The 13,989-nt window shown below is 39.5% G+C and overlaps 1 protein-coding gene across 4 annotated transcripts in view; it reads left to right on the plus strand.

Moving 5' to 3' along the window:
- Positions 1–12,424, plus strand: part of CHKA (choline kinase alpha) — a 31,667-nt gene extending 19,243 nt beyond the window's left edge. For all 4 annotated transcript variants that reach the window (XM_061609975.1, XM_061609976.1, XM_061609977.1 and 1 more), the window contains 9 exons: positions 3,007–3,120; positions 3,549–3,682; positions 3,961–4,065; positions 5,141–5,199; positions 5,738–5,825; positions 7,726–7,834; positions 8,910–9,016; positions 10,130–10,211; positions 11,296–12,424. In XM_061609975.1, the coding sequence (XP_061465959.1) occupies positions 3,007–3,120; positions 3,549–3,682; positions 3,961–4,065; positions 5,141–5,199; positions 5,738–5,825; positions 7,726–7,834; positions 8,910–9,016; positions 10,130–10,211; positions 11,296–11,355 (858 nt within the window). In that variant the 3' untranslated portion in view covers positions 11,356–12,424. The remainder of the gene's footprint in view (positions 1–3,006; positions 3,121–3,548; positions 3,683–3,960; positions 4,066–5,140; positions 5,200–5,737; positions 5,826–7,725; positions 7,835–8,909; positions 9,017–10,129; positions 10,212–11,295) is intronic.
- Positions 12,425–13,989: the final 1,565 nt, after the last annotated feature.

Genomic DNA, 13,989 nt, shown 5'->3' on the forward strand with positions numbered 1-13,989 from the left:
TACAGCTGTTTTTCATAAGTAAAAATTAAAGGCTGCAATTTTCCACCTCATCCAACACAGACCTGGTTGTAGGGAAGGATCACAACCTACTGAAATGACCCCCTGCCAGCAAATCTACTCATAAGGAGGAGGTCTCTGAGTAATGAGTTCTCATCTAAAAAACAAGTGCTTAAACATGGATCCTGAGTCTGCTGAAGGACTAACGGTGAAAATCTCAATTTGAATTAGGCCAGTAACTTTGAAGTTAAAAATTAACACAGTTCATCTTGGATTGCCTAAAGCTTGTTCTCAAATTACTTTCAAGAGAGACCTTTGAGTAAATCATTAGTAGATATAAAAGCCTTTATTTCCAAAAGCAAAATTAATCATTCATAAGATAAAGACAAATCTGAATTGAATCTAGTATATTACGTCTACTGAAGTACTTTTGAACTAATCACAATTGGATCTTGGATCCAAAGTGCATGCCAGGACTTTCTAGTATGCTTTTTGAACTAGGAAGACATACTATACCCATCATTTCTAGCATTGCTGTATAATTAAGAGTATATCACACCAGTATTCTGCTTAAAAGACAATTAATAGAACAGTATATGTTGGTATTTACTATAGTTCAATGTGTTTCCATGGTCTTGGATTGAAATTAATATAGAACTCCAAATCTGATATTATCTCTCGAGGTTCAGGGCAATAACAAAAGGATAAATTTTAACCAACTTCATATCTGAAATTGTTGTATTTTAGTTTTAGATTCAGTACACAAAATAAACCAGTCAAGTGTTCAGAATTCTGTCTGGATTGACAGGTTTTGAAGGAATAGGAGTACGAATACAATGGACCTCTATTGTTAAATTAAAGAAGGTTAGTGAATGAATCCTCTAGGATTCATACCTTAACATGGTGAGGGGGTTTGAGAGTGTTGAAGAAGCTGAGACCAGTGCTGTCAAGAGTCTAGACCAAGAGACTAGACTCCTAGTAGGGGCACCCAAGGCGGAATGGTCAGAGCTGAGACACCAGACTAAGATGCATCCAAACTCAGAGGAAGGCAATGGTAAACCACTTCTGAATACCTCTTACCATGAAAACCCTATCAACAGAGTATCTAAAATGCAACATGAGATGAGACCCCCAGGTCAGAAGGTACTCGCCAAGCTACTGGGGAAGAACAAGGACAAGTACGAGTAGCGCTGTGACTAATGATGCAGCTGGGTCAAAACCAAAAGGAAGCTCAGAGGCTGATGCGCACAGATGCGAAATGAGAGTCCGGAGTTGTACAATGCACACAATCAAGATCTGAACAGGGTGGTTCACGACAGATGCTGTTGGAGGACCCTGATTCATAGGGTCACCTTAAGTTGTGATCGACTTGAAGGCACATAACAACAACAAAGTTAATGAATGCAGATACATATTAAGATAGTTTGGTTAATGGAAAAAACCTCAGCATAGGTAGCCTGACTGTACAGGGTAAGATTCTTACCCAGTTTATTTATTTATTACATTTAACCCCGCCTTTCTTTTTATGATTGAAACCTAAGGCGGCTTACATATGGTTCCCAGGAGGTCTCCCATCCAGGCACTGACCAAACCTGACCCTACTTAGCTTCAGCAGGGAGCTGGCCTTATGTGCCTTCAGACCATAGCCTGGGTGTTACTCAGATCATTTCGTAGACAGAAAAAACCCTTTCTCTTGAACAGTGATGGGAACCTCCGGGCCATTGGTCAAATTAGCCTAGCGGAGGTCCTAATTTGGCCTGTGAGGCCCTTTCCTCTGCAGTCACATCCAGCTGCTCTACACCTGACATCATATGTGATGTCAGGTGTGGGACAGTTAAAGACACTCCTAGTTCCTCGATAAGTGAGGCTTGCATTATAGTTTTAACACAGGTGTGGGGAACCTCTGGCCTATGGGGTGATCTTGCCCCACCAGTGGGTCCAGTTTGGCCTGCGAGGCCATTTCCCCCAAACCATATTCACTTTTCAATAATTTGAGGTCACTCGAACAGGTTAAATTCTGCTCAGGGAACAGGCGCACACAGCCAAGAAAGCCTGTAAAATGCAGGTTTCTGTCTTGTGCTTCCCATAGCAGGGACAACAGGGGCAACAAAACAGAAGGAAGCTTCTTTCTCCCCTTTGTTCCTGGCCTGCCACCACTGCCTGTAAAAAACAGGTTTTCCCCCACCAACCCCTAGGGAAGGCAAAAAAGGTGCTTTGCAAACCCTGTGATTGCTGTTTTCCAATGTACTGTGTAAGCATAGGGCTAGCAACATCCTTTTGGCTGGGTTCCCATGTGCCCACCATCCAGCTGGCTGTCAAGTGCTTGGGAACCCTGCATTGGGGTATTTTGAGAGGCAGGTGGGACAACCCTCCTGTCAAATTTTGCCCATAATACTGATTCTGACAAAGATCTGGCTTGTGAGACTAAAAAGGCAATCCTGGTTGACATAACCAGTCATGTTAGATGGGGCTGATGGGAATAGTAGTCTAGAACATCTGGAGGATGCCAGGTTGACAGAAGCTTGTATAGGCAAACAAGAGGGGTCGTTAACTATCATATAATAAAATTCTGGTTTTTAGACTTGGCTGGTACTTTTTTTAAAAAAAAGCCACTTCTCATTTTCTGAATGGCATCTGGCATTACAACCTAATTGGTCATCAGGTAGTTAGTAAGAAATTCTATTATGATTGGTTAACCTAAAAGTAAAGCTAAATCATCCTTTCCTAAAGCTAGGATGGTAAGCTGTGATGAACTTCAAAGATGCACTCCAGAGAAAATTAGTACACTTCCACTAGCAAGTGGATAGCAAGGTGATGCAAAGTCTTATGTGCCGTATTGCAAGTTTCATAAGATTGGGCAAGCCTTTTGAGGGGAGAGTGTACTGCAGTATTCTGTACCTGAATCTAGTTGATAGTTGTAAATTAACTCTTATTCCAAAATGTAAATTTTGTTTGTGACTCACCTGAAGACCTATATATTACCAGTTTCGGTTTCCTTGTTTTCTTTAGGGTGCAGAAGCTGTGGTTCTGGAGAGCGTTATGTTTGCCATTCTTGCAGAGAGAGCTCTTGGGCCAAAGCTCTATGGAATCTTTCCACAAGGCCGTCTGGAGGAATTCATACCTGTGAGTGCCAATTATTAGCATGGTGGTAGTTGTAATTTAACATTATTGTCATCACTAGATTGCTAACAAAGACAAATGTGGGAGTAAAGTATCTACTAGCGTGTAGCAATAGCTTTCTGTAATTTGGTGCTATAATTAGATTTGGCACATAGAGAATGGAAGCTGTTGTCTCAGGTTTTCTGGTTTTAACTCTTTACAGCACCTAACTAAATGGAACAGAATGTGCTGTGCCTTACCCAGTGGAAGAGAAACCTGTGGTAAACTATAGTAGTGATGAACAAAAATCAGAAACGTGCGCCACTCATTTTCTAGATTCCTAATTTGTTCTTTGCCATTACAGATGGGTTGTTTTAACAACAAAATTGATTTGAAATTTCCAAGACATGTATTCCTCATAATTAATATCTACCATGCTATATGTGTTTCAGAGCAGGAAGCTGGACACGGAGGAACTAGGCTTGCCTGATATATCAGCAGAAATAGCTGAGAAAATGGCTAGGTTTAATGGTATGAAAATGCCGTTTAATAAAGAACCTAAGTGGCTCTTTGGAACCATGGAAAAGTAAGCAATTGTATTTGTTTTTAATATGACACTTAAGAATCTTTAAGTATAATGCCTCTTATTTAAATTCAAAGGAGGGAGTTTATTGGAAGCATGTGTCCTTTTATGATAGTGTGGAAGGTATCTTTCCTTGTGCTAATTTGGGATTGCCAGAAAGTCCTATACAAATAAAATTTCTCCATCTGTATTATCCTATAATTTATTTGGGATGGTTATGGGGAGAGGGGAGGAAACTCTTGTCTCACAAATACTAACTGGTCAACAAAATCTTGGTGCAGGTACTTAAACCAGGTGATGAGAATCAAGTTTACCAGGGACTCACGTGTTAGAAAACTGAACAAGATCCTCAGTTACAACCTGCCTCAAGAAATGAAAAGCCTACGGTAGTGTTCTAGCTCTTGATAATTTATGTTTGTGCTACAACTTCCATGTGATCAACTGAAAAAGTCTTCAAACATAACTAAAATAATAAGCACTTCTTTGACCTGCATTTTAACATTGTCAGTAAATATTACTTAAACGTCTAAGGATATAATTACATTGCAGCTGATTCAAACAACTGTTTTCTGATAGTTTGGTTTGGAAGTTAGAAGTTATTTTTTTAGTAGGCCACATGATGAGATTCAAACATAGTCAATGTCAGTTGATGGTCTAGCATTCATTGGGCTTCGTCAGAACATTTCAGCAAGCTTGGTCACTTTTGCAGAGTTTTGTATCTATAGTCCATTGCACACTCGATCAATAGAGGTAACTAAGGTAATTGGAGTTCCATACTGTGATGATAATAAAAAGTCTTAACCCACTTCTCTACTGAGTGAGATAAATGGTTGGATACCTTAGACATGAACATTCTTCAACATGAGACTCCTGGCAAAACATCTGTATTCTAATTCAATTTGGCTGTCTACACTCAAACAGCAAAAAAACTTTGGTAGTCTCCATGGCAGAATGTAGGCTTGCTAAAAAACATTTGGAGGCAGTACATGTTTTCTCTTCACCACCAAAACCCACAAAGCATCTGCAATATGCTTACACAAGGGAGAGAGGAAGGAATTAGGTATATTATAATCTTCCAAGTCCTCCAGGCCAGACCAACGCTGTTGTACAAGCACTGTTCCTAGGGTGTGGGAAGGAAAGCCAGCAAGTACCTACATGAAGTACTCTTGTTGCCAGTGCTTTGCCTTCTCCTAGGAGTGGGGGTAGCCACAGGAAAGGCCAGCTGCAGCAGACACACAACTGGGGGATTTTTGACTAAGAGGGTTGTAATGACTGGTCCCTCTGAGTTACTTCAGTAGAGACAGGTGGCAGAGTGACCTGCCTGCAAGAGGTGGAGAAATTTTTTATAATCCTGTTTGCGTCATCATTTCAACATAGTATTTTATTGCTGTTCTCTTACTACTTAAGCGAGCAAAGAGTTGATGTTAAAACTGCTATTTAGTTCAACTTTTTCTTTTCCAGGTCCATGCTTGAAGCTACTCCATCTCCAGTTGTGTTTTGCCATAATGACTGCCAAGAAGGTAGCATAACACGTGCATTATTTTGTAAATGTAACACTTTGTTTGAATACCTTGCAGGAAAAGGATGACATGTGGTCTTGTTACAAAGTAAAATCAGTTTGAGGTAAATGATGTCATAGTTGAGGTAGTATTCAGTTTACACTGTAGAACTTTGTTTCTGGGGAAGTCAAGGCTGGAGTGAGGAGGGCTGGGTGGTTATGTAAACTGTGTCATCTTTATGTTGCAGGAAAAGGTGGAGAATAATTTGGGCAATATCGGAGTCATTTTGTGTAGCCCAATTGCCTTCATACCACAGGACCTGCTTATATTGCCCCCTGGGCTCCTACTGGGAGGGAGGGTGGGATATAAATCTAATAAATAGTATTGTGATAAAGTAATATGGCATTGACAGTGTTGTGCTAAAGCAAGTTCCCAACATTCCATCACATTTTAGCATGCCCAGGAAATGGACCTTAAGATGTATAGTGGCAGGGATAAGTCATTTCAGTCTCTACCAGTGCTTATTACTTTATATCTCTCTTCCCCTCCCTCCTTCCAGGAAATATTTTGCTGCTTGAAGGCAGAGAGGATTCTGAGAAGCAAAAACTGATGCTTATTGACTTTGAGTACAGCAGCTACAATTACAGGTAAATGCTGGACCTTTGTGGTTTTAATAAATGAAAATGCAAGCTCAAAAATCCTTAAATAGTTCTGCTCAACTGTATCTGCCTTTGAGTCTGCTCTTGATTCATCAAGATTGCCAGTGTTTGCCCACATCTAATAAAATAACTCTTCGCATCTGCATCTAGCAGTTGAAGATGAGACTACTTTGATAAATGTTGGAATGATATTGAAAAAGTGTTTGCTTGTAAAGTTGTATATCGAATGTGTTTGTGGTACAAAGTAGCATCAAAAATTGCCCGCATGAACTGGCCTTCTGTTAGTAAAATATAGCTATAGCATCTTTGGTTTCCTCTAACATACACTATCAGCAGTACCTGGATGGTATGTTAGAGGAATAACTTCCACTGAAACTTGTCAGTTGGTGGATGTGTTAGCACAGTCTGCAGGAGTTTTATGTGGTTCTTTCTGAACAGAGTATTAAGCCAAGTGATGGTTGTGGGATTTTTGTGTTACCTTTTTTTTTAACTTGGTAGTCTAATCCTGTGAACTGCTTTGCTAACCTCAGAATTGGAGTCTATGATCTTGATGCTGGCACAAGTTCACAACTGGCAGCCTTATGTAGCAGATCACTGTAACAGCAGTCAGTTCTGTTGCTTCAGCAGTTGTTTTCTGTTGTACAACTAAAGTGCTGCCCAAGGAAGCAAGTGGTGATGGATGATTCTTTCATGCCTGGAAAAGTTGGCAGAACTCAGCATATAGCTTTCCTGATAGTAAGGGATTTGGCTTCTCTGGTTACAAATAAGAGTCAAAGGCGCCTCTTAAAATGTAGCGGAACAAACCGAAACCACTACCACAATGCCATAGCTAAAGCAGATATATAGGATGAGGAGATCCTCATAGCAGCAGGATGCTGCTATGTTACAGCAAGTATCAATGGGCTTGTATACAAATCGAGATAATGGGGATAAGGTTCAAAACTAGCTTGGTCCAGAATGACAACTAAGCCAAGGCTACATTTTGATTGTACAGAGGTTTGTTTTTCTATTTAGCTAGTAGCATTGAAAACAGTTGACAGCTCACTTGTGACAAATGCTTGAAACAGAATAAAAATTTAGGGTCCAGTCTGTTTTTTTCCACACCTTGTAAATATAGTGCAACCTGTTACATGAGTTTTTTTCCTGCAAGCAAACAAAATGCCAGGCGATCTTCCATCTGAAGTTTCGATAAAACTTATGTTGAAGCTCCTTCTTGGCATTTGTAATGTCCCAAATTCAGTTGGACATTCAACAAACTTAAAAGTGACACAGGGCTTCTTTTTAGTAAATAAAATAGCACAATTTTTAATCTGCTGGGTTCTTAGGGGCCAGTGTAGCATTTTAAGTCAGGCTGTCTGTTCCTAACACCTGCAGCAATATATGCCATGCTAGCTTATGTGCTAACCAAGCAATGGATTCCTGGTGTGCTAATAACTGCACAAATAGTTGTTTCTGACCAGGTGTAAATGACAGTGGCTGTATGGGAACATGTATAGGGAAATTATTTTACACACTTTAAAATCAGCTCTCTTACATAAGGGCTGAAAGATTTTCTGGCCAAGAGACTGCAAGAACACCCTGCCAGTCAAGGTAAACTGTATGAATTAGACGGTTGGTTTTACTTCATAGATAGCTGAACTTATTATAAGAAGTTGCTGTCACTCCATAGTAGAGCATATGCTTTGTATGTGGAAGATCCCAGATTCAGCCACTGACATCTGTGTTGAAAAGCTGCTGCTGCACATGCTAAATGATACCTTTTTACTTCAACCTCTATTGCTATGGTTGTGGACAAATAATAAGCAGTCACTAAATGTTGATTTGGAAACAAGGGATGTTTTAAAAAACATAAAACATGTCCTTACATACTGAATACTCTTCACTCTAGAGGGTTTGACATTGGAAATCATTTCTGCGAATGGATGTATGACTATGTTTATGAAAAATACCCATTCTTCAAAGCAAACTTCCTGAAGTATCCCTCAAAGAAGCAACAGGTAAGCAATAATTTTTTTTATTAGGTTTTAAAACATAACAATTTTTACATAACTATTACATAGCATAATTAAAATACAGAATTATCATCAGATCAGATTTTAAGATTTCACATGTCATGGGTGAATTAGTTTTCTGAGTTTCTGTAAATGGTGAAGTCACAAAAGGGAAAGATTACATGCCATACCTGTTACCTGACAGAGGAAGAAAAAAAACAGAATAACTGCATACGTTTGCTATCAAGAAAGTATTTTAATTTTCTGTAAGTGCTAGATATTCATTACAGCCACAGTTACCTTGAACCTTGAGGCCCTCTAACTTCAAATTCAATTTCATTTCTAAATCTAATGATGTGAACGGCATTCCTTTTCAGAGTGTAGACTGCAGATTATTGTAGCCAGTGTTGCACAAGCAGACGTCATCTGGGCTTCCCTTTCTTCTCTTCTCCTTTGCAGGTCCCCAGTCTGCTCTAGAGGTTTCATCCAACCCTCCAGAGCAGATTTTGGGGGGCCTGCAAAGGTGAGGCAAGGAGGGGGGAGCTCTTACTGTGTGAGCAGAAGTCCATTTCACTTGCAGACAAGGCAGTTAGATGTCACCATGTATCTTCACCTTTAACTTTACAACTTAACAAATTTGGTTTCTTAACATTGGCTACCTTGTAACATTTTATAACATGACCTCAGGTGCAGCAGCTTACTTTGCTCCAGAGTAGCCCCAAAATCTTACGTGCTCTTGAATATTTTTTTTGAATTTTCAAGAGCATCCAGAGCCGGGGGGGGGGCAGCTATCTTTATTACATTGTTCATGATATATTTTGTTAACCTTAATACTTGTGTCCCATTTCATACATAGCTAATTAATCATTGCTTTCTCATTGAAACATCAAATCAATTTATTTTGTTTAGGCATTGGGAAACTTTTCTGGCCTCATACAAATATTAAGCCAAAAATGAATAATGTCACTGCAGGTATTGAAGCTGTTTTGGAACTGTACTAATGCTTTAAAAACTGAAGCTACCTATTTGCATTAGCACAAATTACTGAGCTGCTGTTCTGACTACTTCCTGTGCTTTTTAGCTTCACTTCATCTCCAGTTATCTAGCTGCATCTCAAAGTGGGTTTGAAAACCTGAGCAATGAAGATAAATCCAAAATAGAAGAAGAAATGTTGATTGAAGTAAATAGGTAACCTCTGTCTTCATTCTGAATTTACTATATGTGATACTGTTGCTGAATCCTAGCTTTCAATTGAAATGTAGATTGTACACGCTGCCTTAAGAGATCTTACCAGCATTTAATCTAGCCTGTGCTCTGAAATCTGGGTGCACCCACAGTGAAAGCCTTCTAAGGCCAACCAATCATGCCTCAGCCTCTCCAATAGATCTTAAGGCACAGGTAGGCTGGTATGGGAGAAAATGGTCTCCAAGATATCCTGGATCCAAGCCGTTTAGGGTTTAAAGAAAATCAACACCTTGAATGTCTGTTTAGAGCTAGAAATGCCCCAAAATGAATAATGGATGTGATCTTAAACACTGGTTAGCCTGGTTCTGTTTTGGTTCTGAAGATCAGAGTAGATGTTCTGAAAACAGGTAGAGCATGAGCTTTAACTAGCCAGGACAAATGATTTTGGATAATAGTTCATGTGGTTTCCACTTGTCTCCCTTAAAGATGTAGGGTAGCTTCTAGACATTCAATCATGAAATGAACTATTTTGGAATACCTTACCCCATGAGATCTATTTGGACCTCCCATTTTTTCACTGACTAATTAAAACTTACCTTATTAGGCAAGCATGCAGGGCAGATGATTTTTATGTGATAGACTTTCACTTTTAGATAGTTTATCTGCTGAGCTTGTTTCTGTTTTTATACTTTTCCTTCATTTTTATTACTGTGCTTTAACTGTTGTAAGCCTCCCTGAGCAGTGTGAATGCACTGGAAGGATGGGGCATACATTTTCTACAATCAATAAGCCATTCCAGGAATAGGGTCAGAACACATCCTGAGTTGCCCTTCTTGAGGAAGTTGCATTTCTTATGTTTCTGTATGGGTGAAAAGTTGAAATATGCCATTCAGAATATTAACAGTCTGTTTACATAACAAATAAAACTACTACATTTTGTTCAAAAGAAGCAAGATTGAATAAGAACGTAAGCGCCTTGCGTCAGGCCAATGGTGCATTTGGTCCAGCATCCTGTTCTCATAGTGGCCGACCAGATGTCTATGAGAAGCCTGAAAGCAGGATCTTCTTTATATACTGGAACATGTAAAAACATTACATTGTGTATGTTCTTCACAGGTTTGCCCTTGCATCACATTTCTTCTGGGGTCTGTGGTCCATTATACAGGCAAAGATATCATCTATTGAGTTTGGATACATGGTATGTCTTTTGAAGAGACTGTCTTCAAACTTCCTTTAAATGCTTGGCATACTCAACAGGGTAATAACTATGTCCATGTCAGATATATTCCTGTGCCTAATATTTAAACTCTCCCAAGCCTACCTTGTATGTACAGCATTCAGTTTAACCGCCAGCCAGCCAGTATTAATTTTTGTTAAACATTACTGGCTCCTGTATTTCACCAAGACCTTAATGCAAGAGTGCAGAACTTCCGCCTTCCAAGAGCCGCATTTCCTCAGGATAATGTATTAAGGATCAGAGCCAAAAGGGGTGACGGCAAGGCGTACACATATGTACATGAATGGGTGAGCGGGTGTGGATAGATAGATATACATGTACCCCTGCAACTTGCATTGGGTGAAAATCTCCCATTTTCTCTAACGGTAGGTTTTTTCCCAATGTAAACTGCAGATACAGGATCCCTGTTCTATATTAGAACCACACTAGAGGATAAAGAGTTAAAGCCTCCTGAATTTGCTGCATTTCTGTGCTGGCTGGGGAGATAGAAGCGAGCACAGAAAGTGAGGAGGAGAGTTAGGGCCAAGGAGGAAAGGCCTAAATGGACCAGATGGGCATCTTCCAAGGGCAAGAGATCCCTCTCCCTGCCTTTATATATGCTGAACTTGACACCTGAAAGAGTGGTCCATCAACACTACAGCTGCCTTGCTTCAATTATCTCAAGTTAACAGTAGTAAACTCACTGGTATCATTTTGATTTCTCCCATATTATTGCTCTTTGACTACAAAAGTGTGCTTGTAATGTATGGCAAAGCTTTGAGTTGAAATGTAAATATAGTTATCCTTTGTTTTCATGTTACAGCAGTCAGGTTTTAATGGCATGACACAGCTGTATTCAAGGCAAGCTCCTGTTTTTTTAGCATTACTTTGGTTTTATTAGTAAATTAGATCAGTTCGATCACAAAAAGTAAAGTTGGGGCTTTTGGTAGTTTTTTCTAACACCTTGTATGAAATGCATTAGTGTGGCTTTCTTTAATTGCTCCGGAATTGGGTCAGCATACAGAATGGCTGTACCTTCAACTGTAATATGTTTTATCTCACTTAGGACTATGCACTCTCAAGATTTGATGCCTACTTTGACCAGAAGAGAAAGCTCAAAGTGTGAAGGTTGAAGACTTGGACAATCAGTTTCTGTACTGTATAAGGAAGGCAGCTGGGCAGAAATTCCACTGTGCTTAGGCTACTGTAGTTGTAATGAAGGTTTTGCAAATTCCAACTACTCGGATGCAATGCTGAAGACTGCACAAAATGGCTAAGTTTACTTTTTTACAGTTTCATAAGTCCTTGGAATGAGAGTTGACAGCTGAAGTATAACAGTGCAATATCAAGCTTTTTAATCTAGATGGTATTATGAGGGAAGTTTTGAGTTTTAATGTGAACCATCCCATACTTCAAGAGTTGACAGTGTTAACTGTGGTCCCTGTTTTAAGTAAGGTATTTTAGCAAATTCTCTTAATGCATCATATATGCTACCAGTTAATGGGGAAACCACAATTCTTTTTAGGGAAAGTTGTTCTACTGTGAATTCTGGCTGAAAATCTGTTTGAGCAGTGGCTGATCTCATGGGATATGTCAAACCATTCACTTCCAGAAAACTACCGGTAAATTAACACTAAAACACAATGGCTAAACAGCAACAAAAGAGTGCAGTCTTTCTAAGGTACCTTTCACATTCTGATATCTTGGTAGAACTAAGGTATTTACAGATGCATCTCAAATGAACACACAAGAGTTGCCATCTCATTCCACATCTTTGACCAAGGATGTGCATTCACTGCCCAGCAACAGTCCTGCAGTATTGTATTGTTGTACAGGATGTTCCCTGCGCTGGCAGCACTGGGATGAGTGCCTTGAATTCCTCTAGCTGCCCCTTTTTGGCTTGAAGGAGGAAGAGAGGGGCAAATGAGATGGTGAGCAAATGAGGAATGTTTGACCAATTGTGGCATGCTGGTGCCTTGTGGGGGCACAGTGCTCCTTGTTTAAAACCCTGCTGCTTTCCCCATCAGATAAGTGGATGTTTCTTGTTCAGAAGAGACAATGAAATATGTATATGTGAACTTCACAATAAGTGTTTGTTATCTTGAGAGCTTTTAGAAACATACCTATCTTACCATCCTTATTTGACGTGCTTTCTGCTAACATATTGTATAAATAAACTTTTTTTAAGCCTTTAACCTTTTACTCTGTTTGATTCTCATTATGTGGCTTGTGTGGCCATTAAAATTTTATTGAATTCTCTGAATGAAAGGTATTGTAAATATGAGTATTAAAGCATGTCACAAACCAGTGAGATGACCCTTAAGAGTTATATTTATCCTAGGGAGCTTCCTTAATCAGATTTATGACAGGTTTATCAGTTCCTTTAGAAAATAATCCTAGTTCTCAGTGTGATTTTCAAAGTAGATTTTGAGTGGGAAACAAATATGAATAAGTAAAAAATCTCTTCTTAAATACTGGAGTCATTAGACCTCAGATATAGCCTCTCCATAGTTGTACCCCTCTTCTATAAACAAAAACTAAAATGATGCATTTAAATTACCATAACTGCCAAAAGATTGTTTAAAATCATCTGTATTGACTGCAATACTAAAGTGCTTTTTCAAAGAACTGCATAGCAGTACTCTTGTTAATCTGCTACCGGAAGAACCTTATTGGAAGATGGGTTTGCAGTATTTATTTAGTCAAATTGAATCATAATCTTCATACTAGATAATGGGATCTGTTGAAATCTTGTCGGTTTGGCTTGCGAGTAAACATGCAAAGGATTGCACAGTAAGTGTGTTATGTGTCATCTGTATTTTTTTGACACAAATTGGCTCTTTGCTTCTTTTGCCCTCCCCTTAGGAGAAGAGCCAATAGTTCACAAGGAAAGAGCCAGTTATGTGTTCAGTGAAAGTCGGGAAACATCTGAAAAACATTTGCTTTTCAGATGAATAATTAGAGCAGTGCAAATGATAAAATCCAGATCATAGCTCTTTTGCTCTGCCACTCCTGCTACTGTGCACTAAGCCCTGGTTTGGCTTAGTGTTATGTCTGAACCAGGCTTATAGCATATCTAGCTCCAAATCATGAGGTGTAGCCAAGGTTCTATGGCTTACCACTCATGGTTTGATTGAGGGAGATAAACCATGAGCCTGGGCTAGGATGGTAAACCACAGTTTACCCTGTAAGACCAGAAGAGGACCAAAGCAGCCACGATCTTCTTTACAGGAACCTGCATGGTTGCTCATAACTAAGACAGTTATAGGCAAACTGTCCTATGAGTACAATGCAATGTAACTAAGAACCTAAGAGGAGGTTGGCCCATCTAGTTCAGCATACTGTTCTCAAAGTGGCCAACCAGATGCCGGTTGGAAGCACACAAGCAGGACCTAAACACAAGAGCAGTCCCCTCCTGCTGTTTCCACCAACTGGTATTCCAAAACATACTGCCTCCTTTTGAAACCAAGTTGGTGGCCATTACTGCCTCTTGTGAGAGTGAATTCTGTAGTTTAGCTATACGCTGTGTAAAGTAGTACTATCTTTTGTCTGTCCTGCACCTTCAAACAAGGAACTACAAATATTTATGCTCTCTAATCCATAATCCCGTTTTTTGATAGGGAAAATAAAATTGTGCTAGATTAGATTAATGTTCTAATAGAATCATAATTCCTGTTTGGATAGGAAGTAGTAGTCTTTCAGGCAAGGCACCTCTTCCCTATCAGCACATCACTGTACTAGCATTTTCCTGAAGGGTGGG

This window comes from Rhineura floridana, chromosome 2 (genome assembly GCF_030035675.1).
Source record: "Rhineura floridana isolate rRhiFlo1 chromosome 2, rRhiFlo1.hap2, whole genome shotgun sequence".
Lineage (NCBI taxonomy): Eukaryota > Metazoa > Chordata > Lepidosauria > Squamata > Rhineuridae > Rhineura > Rhineura floridana.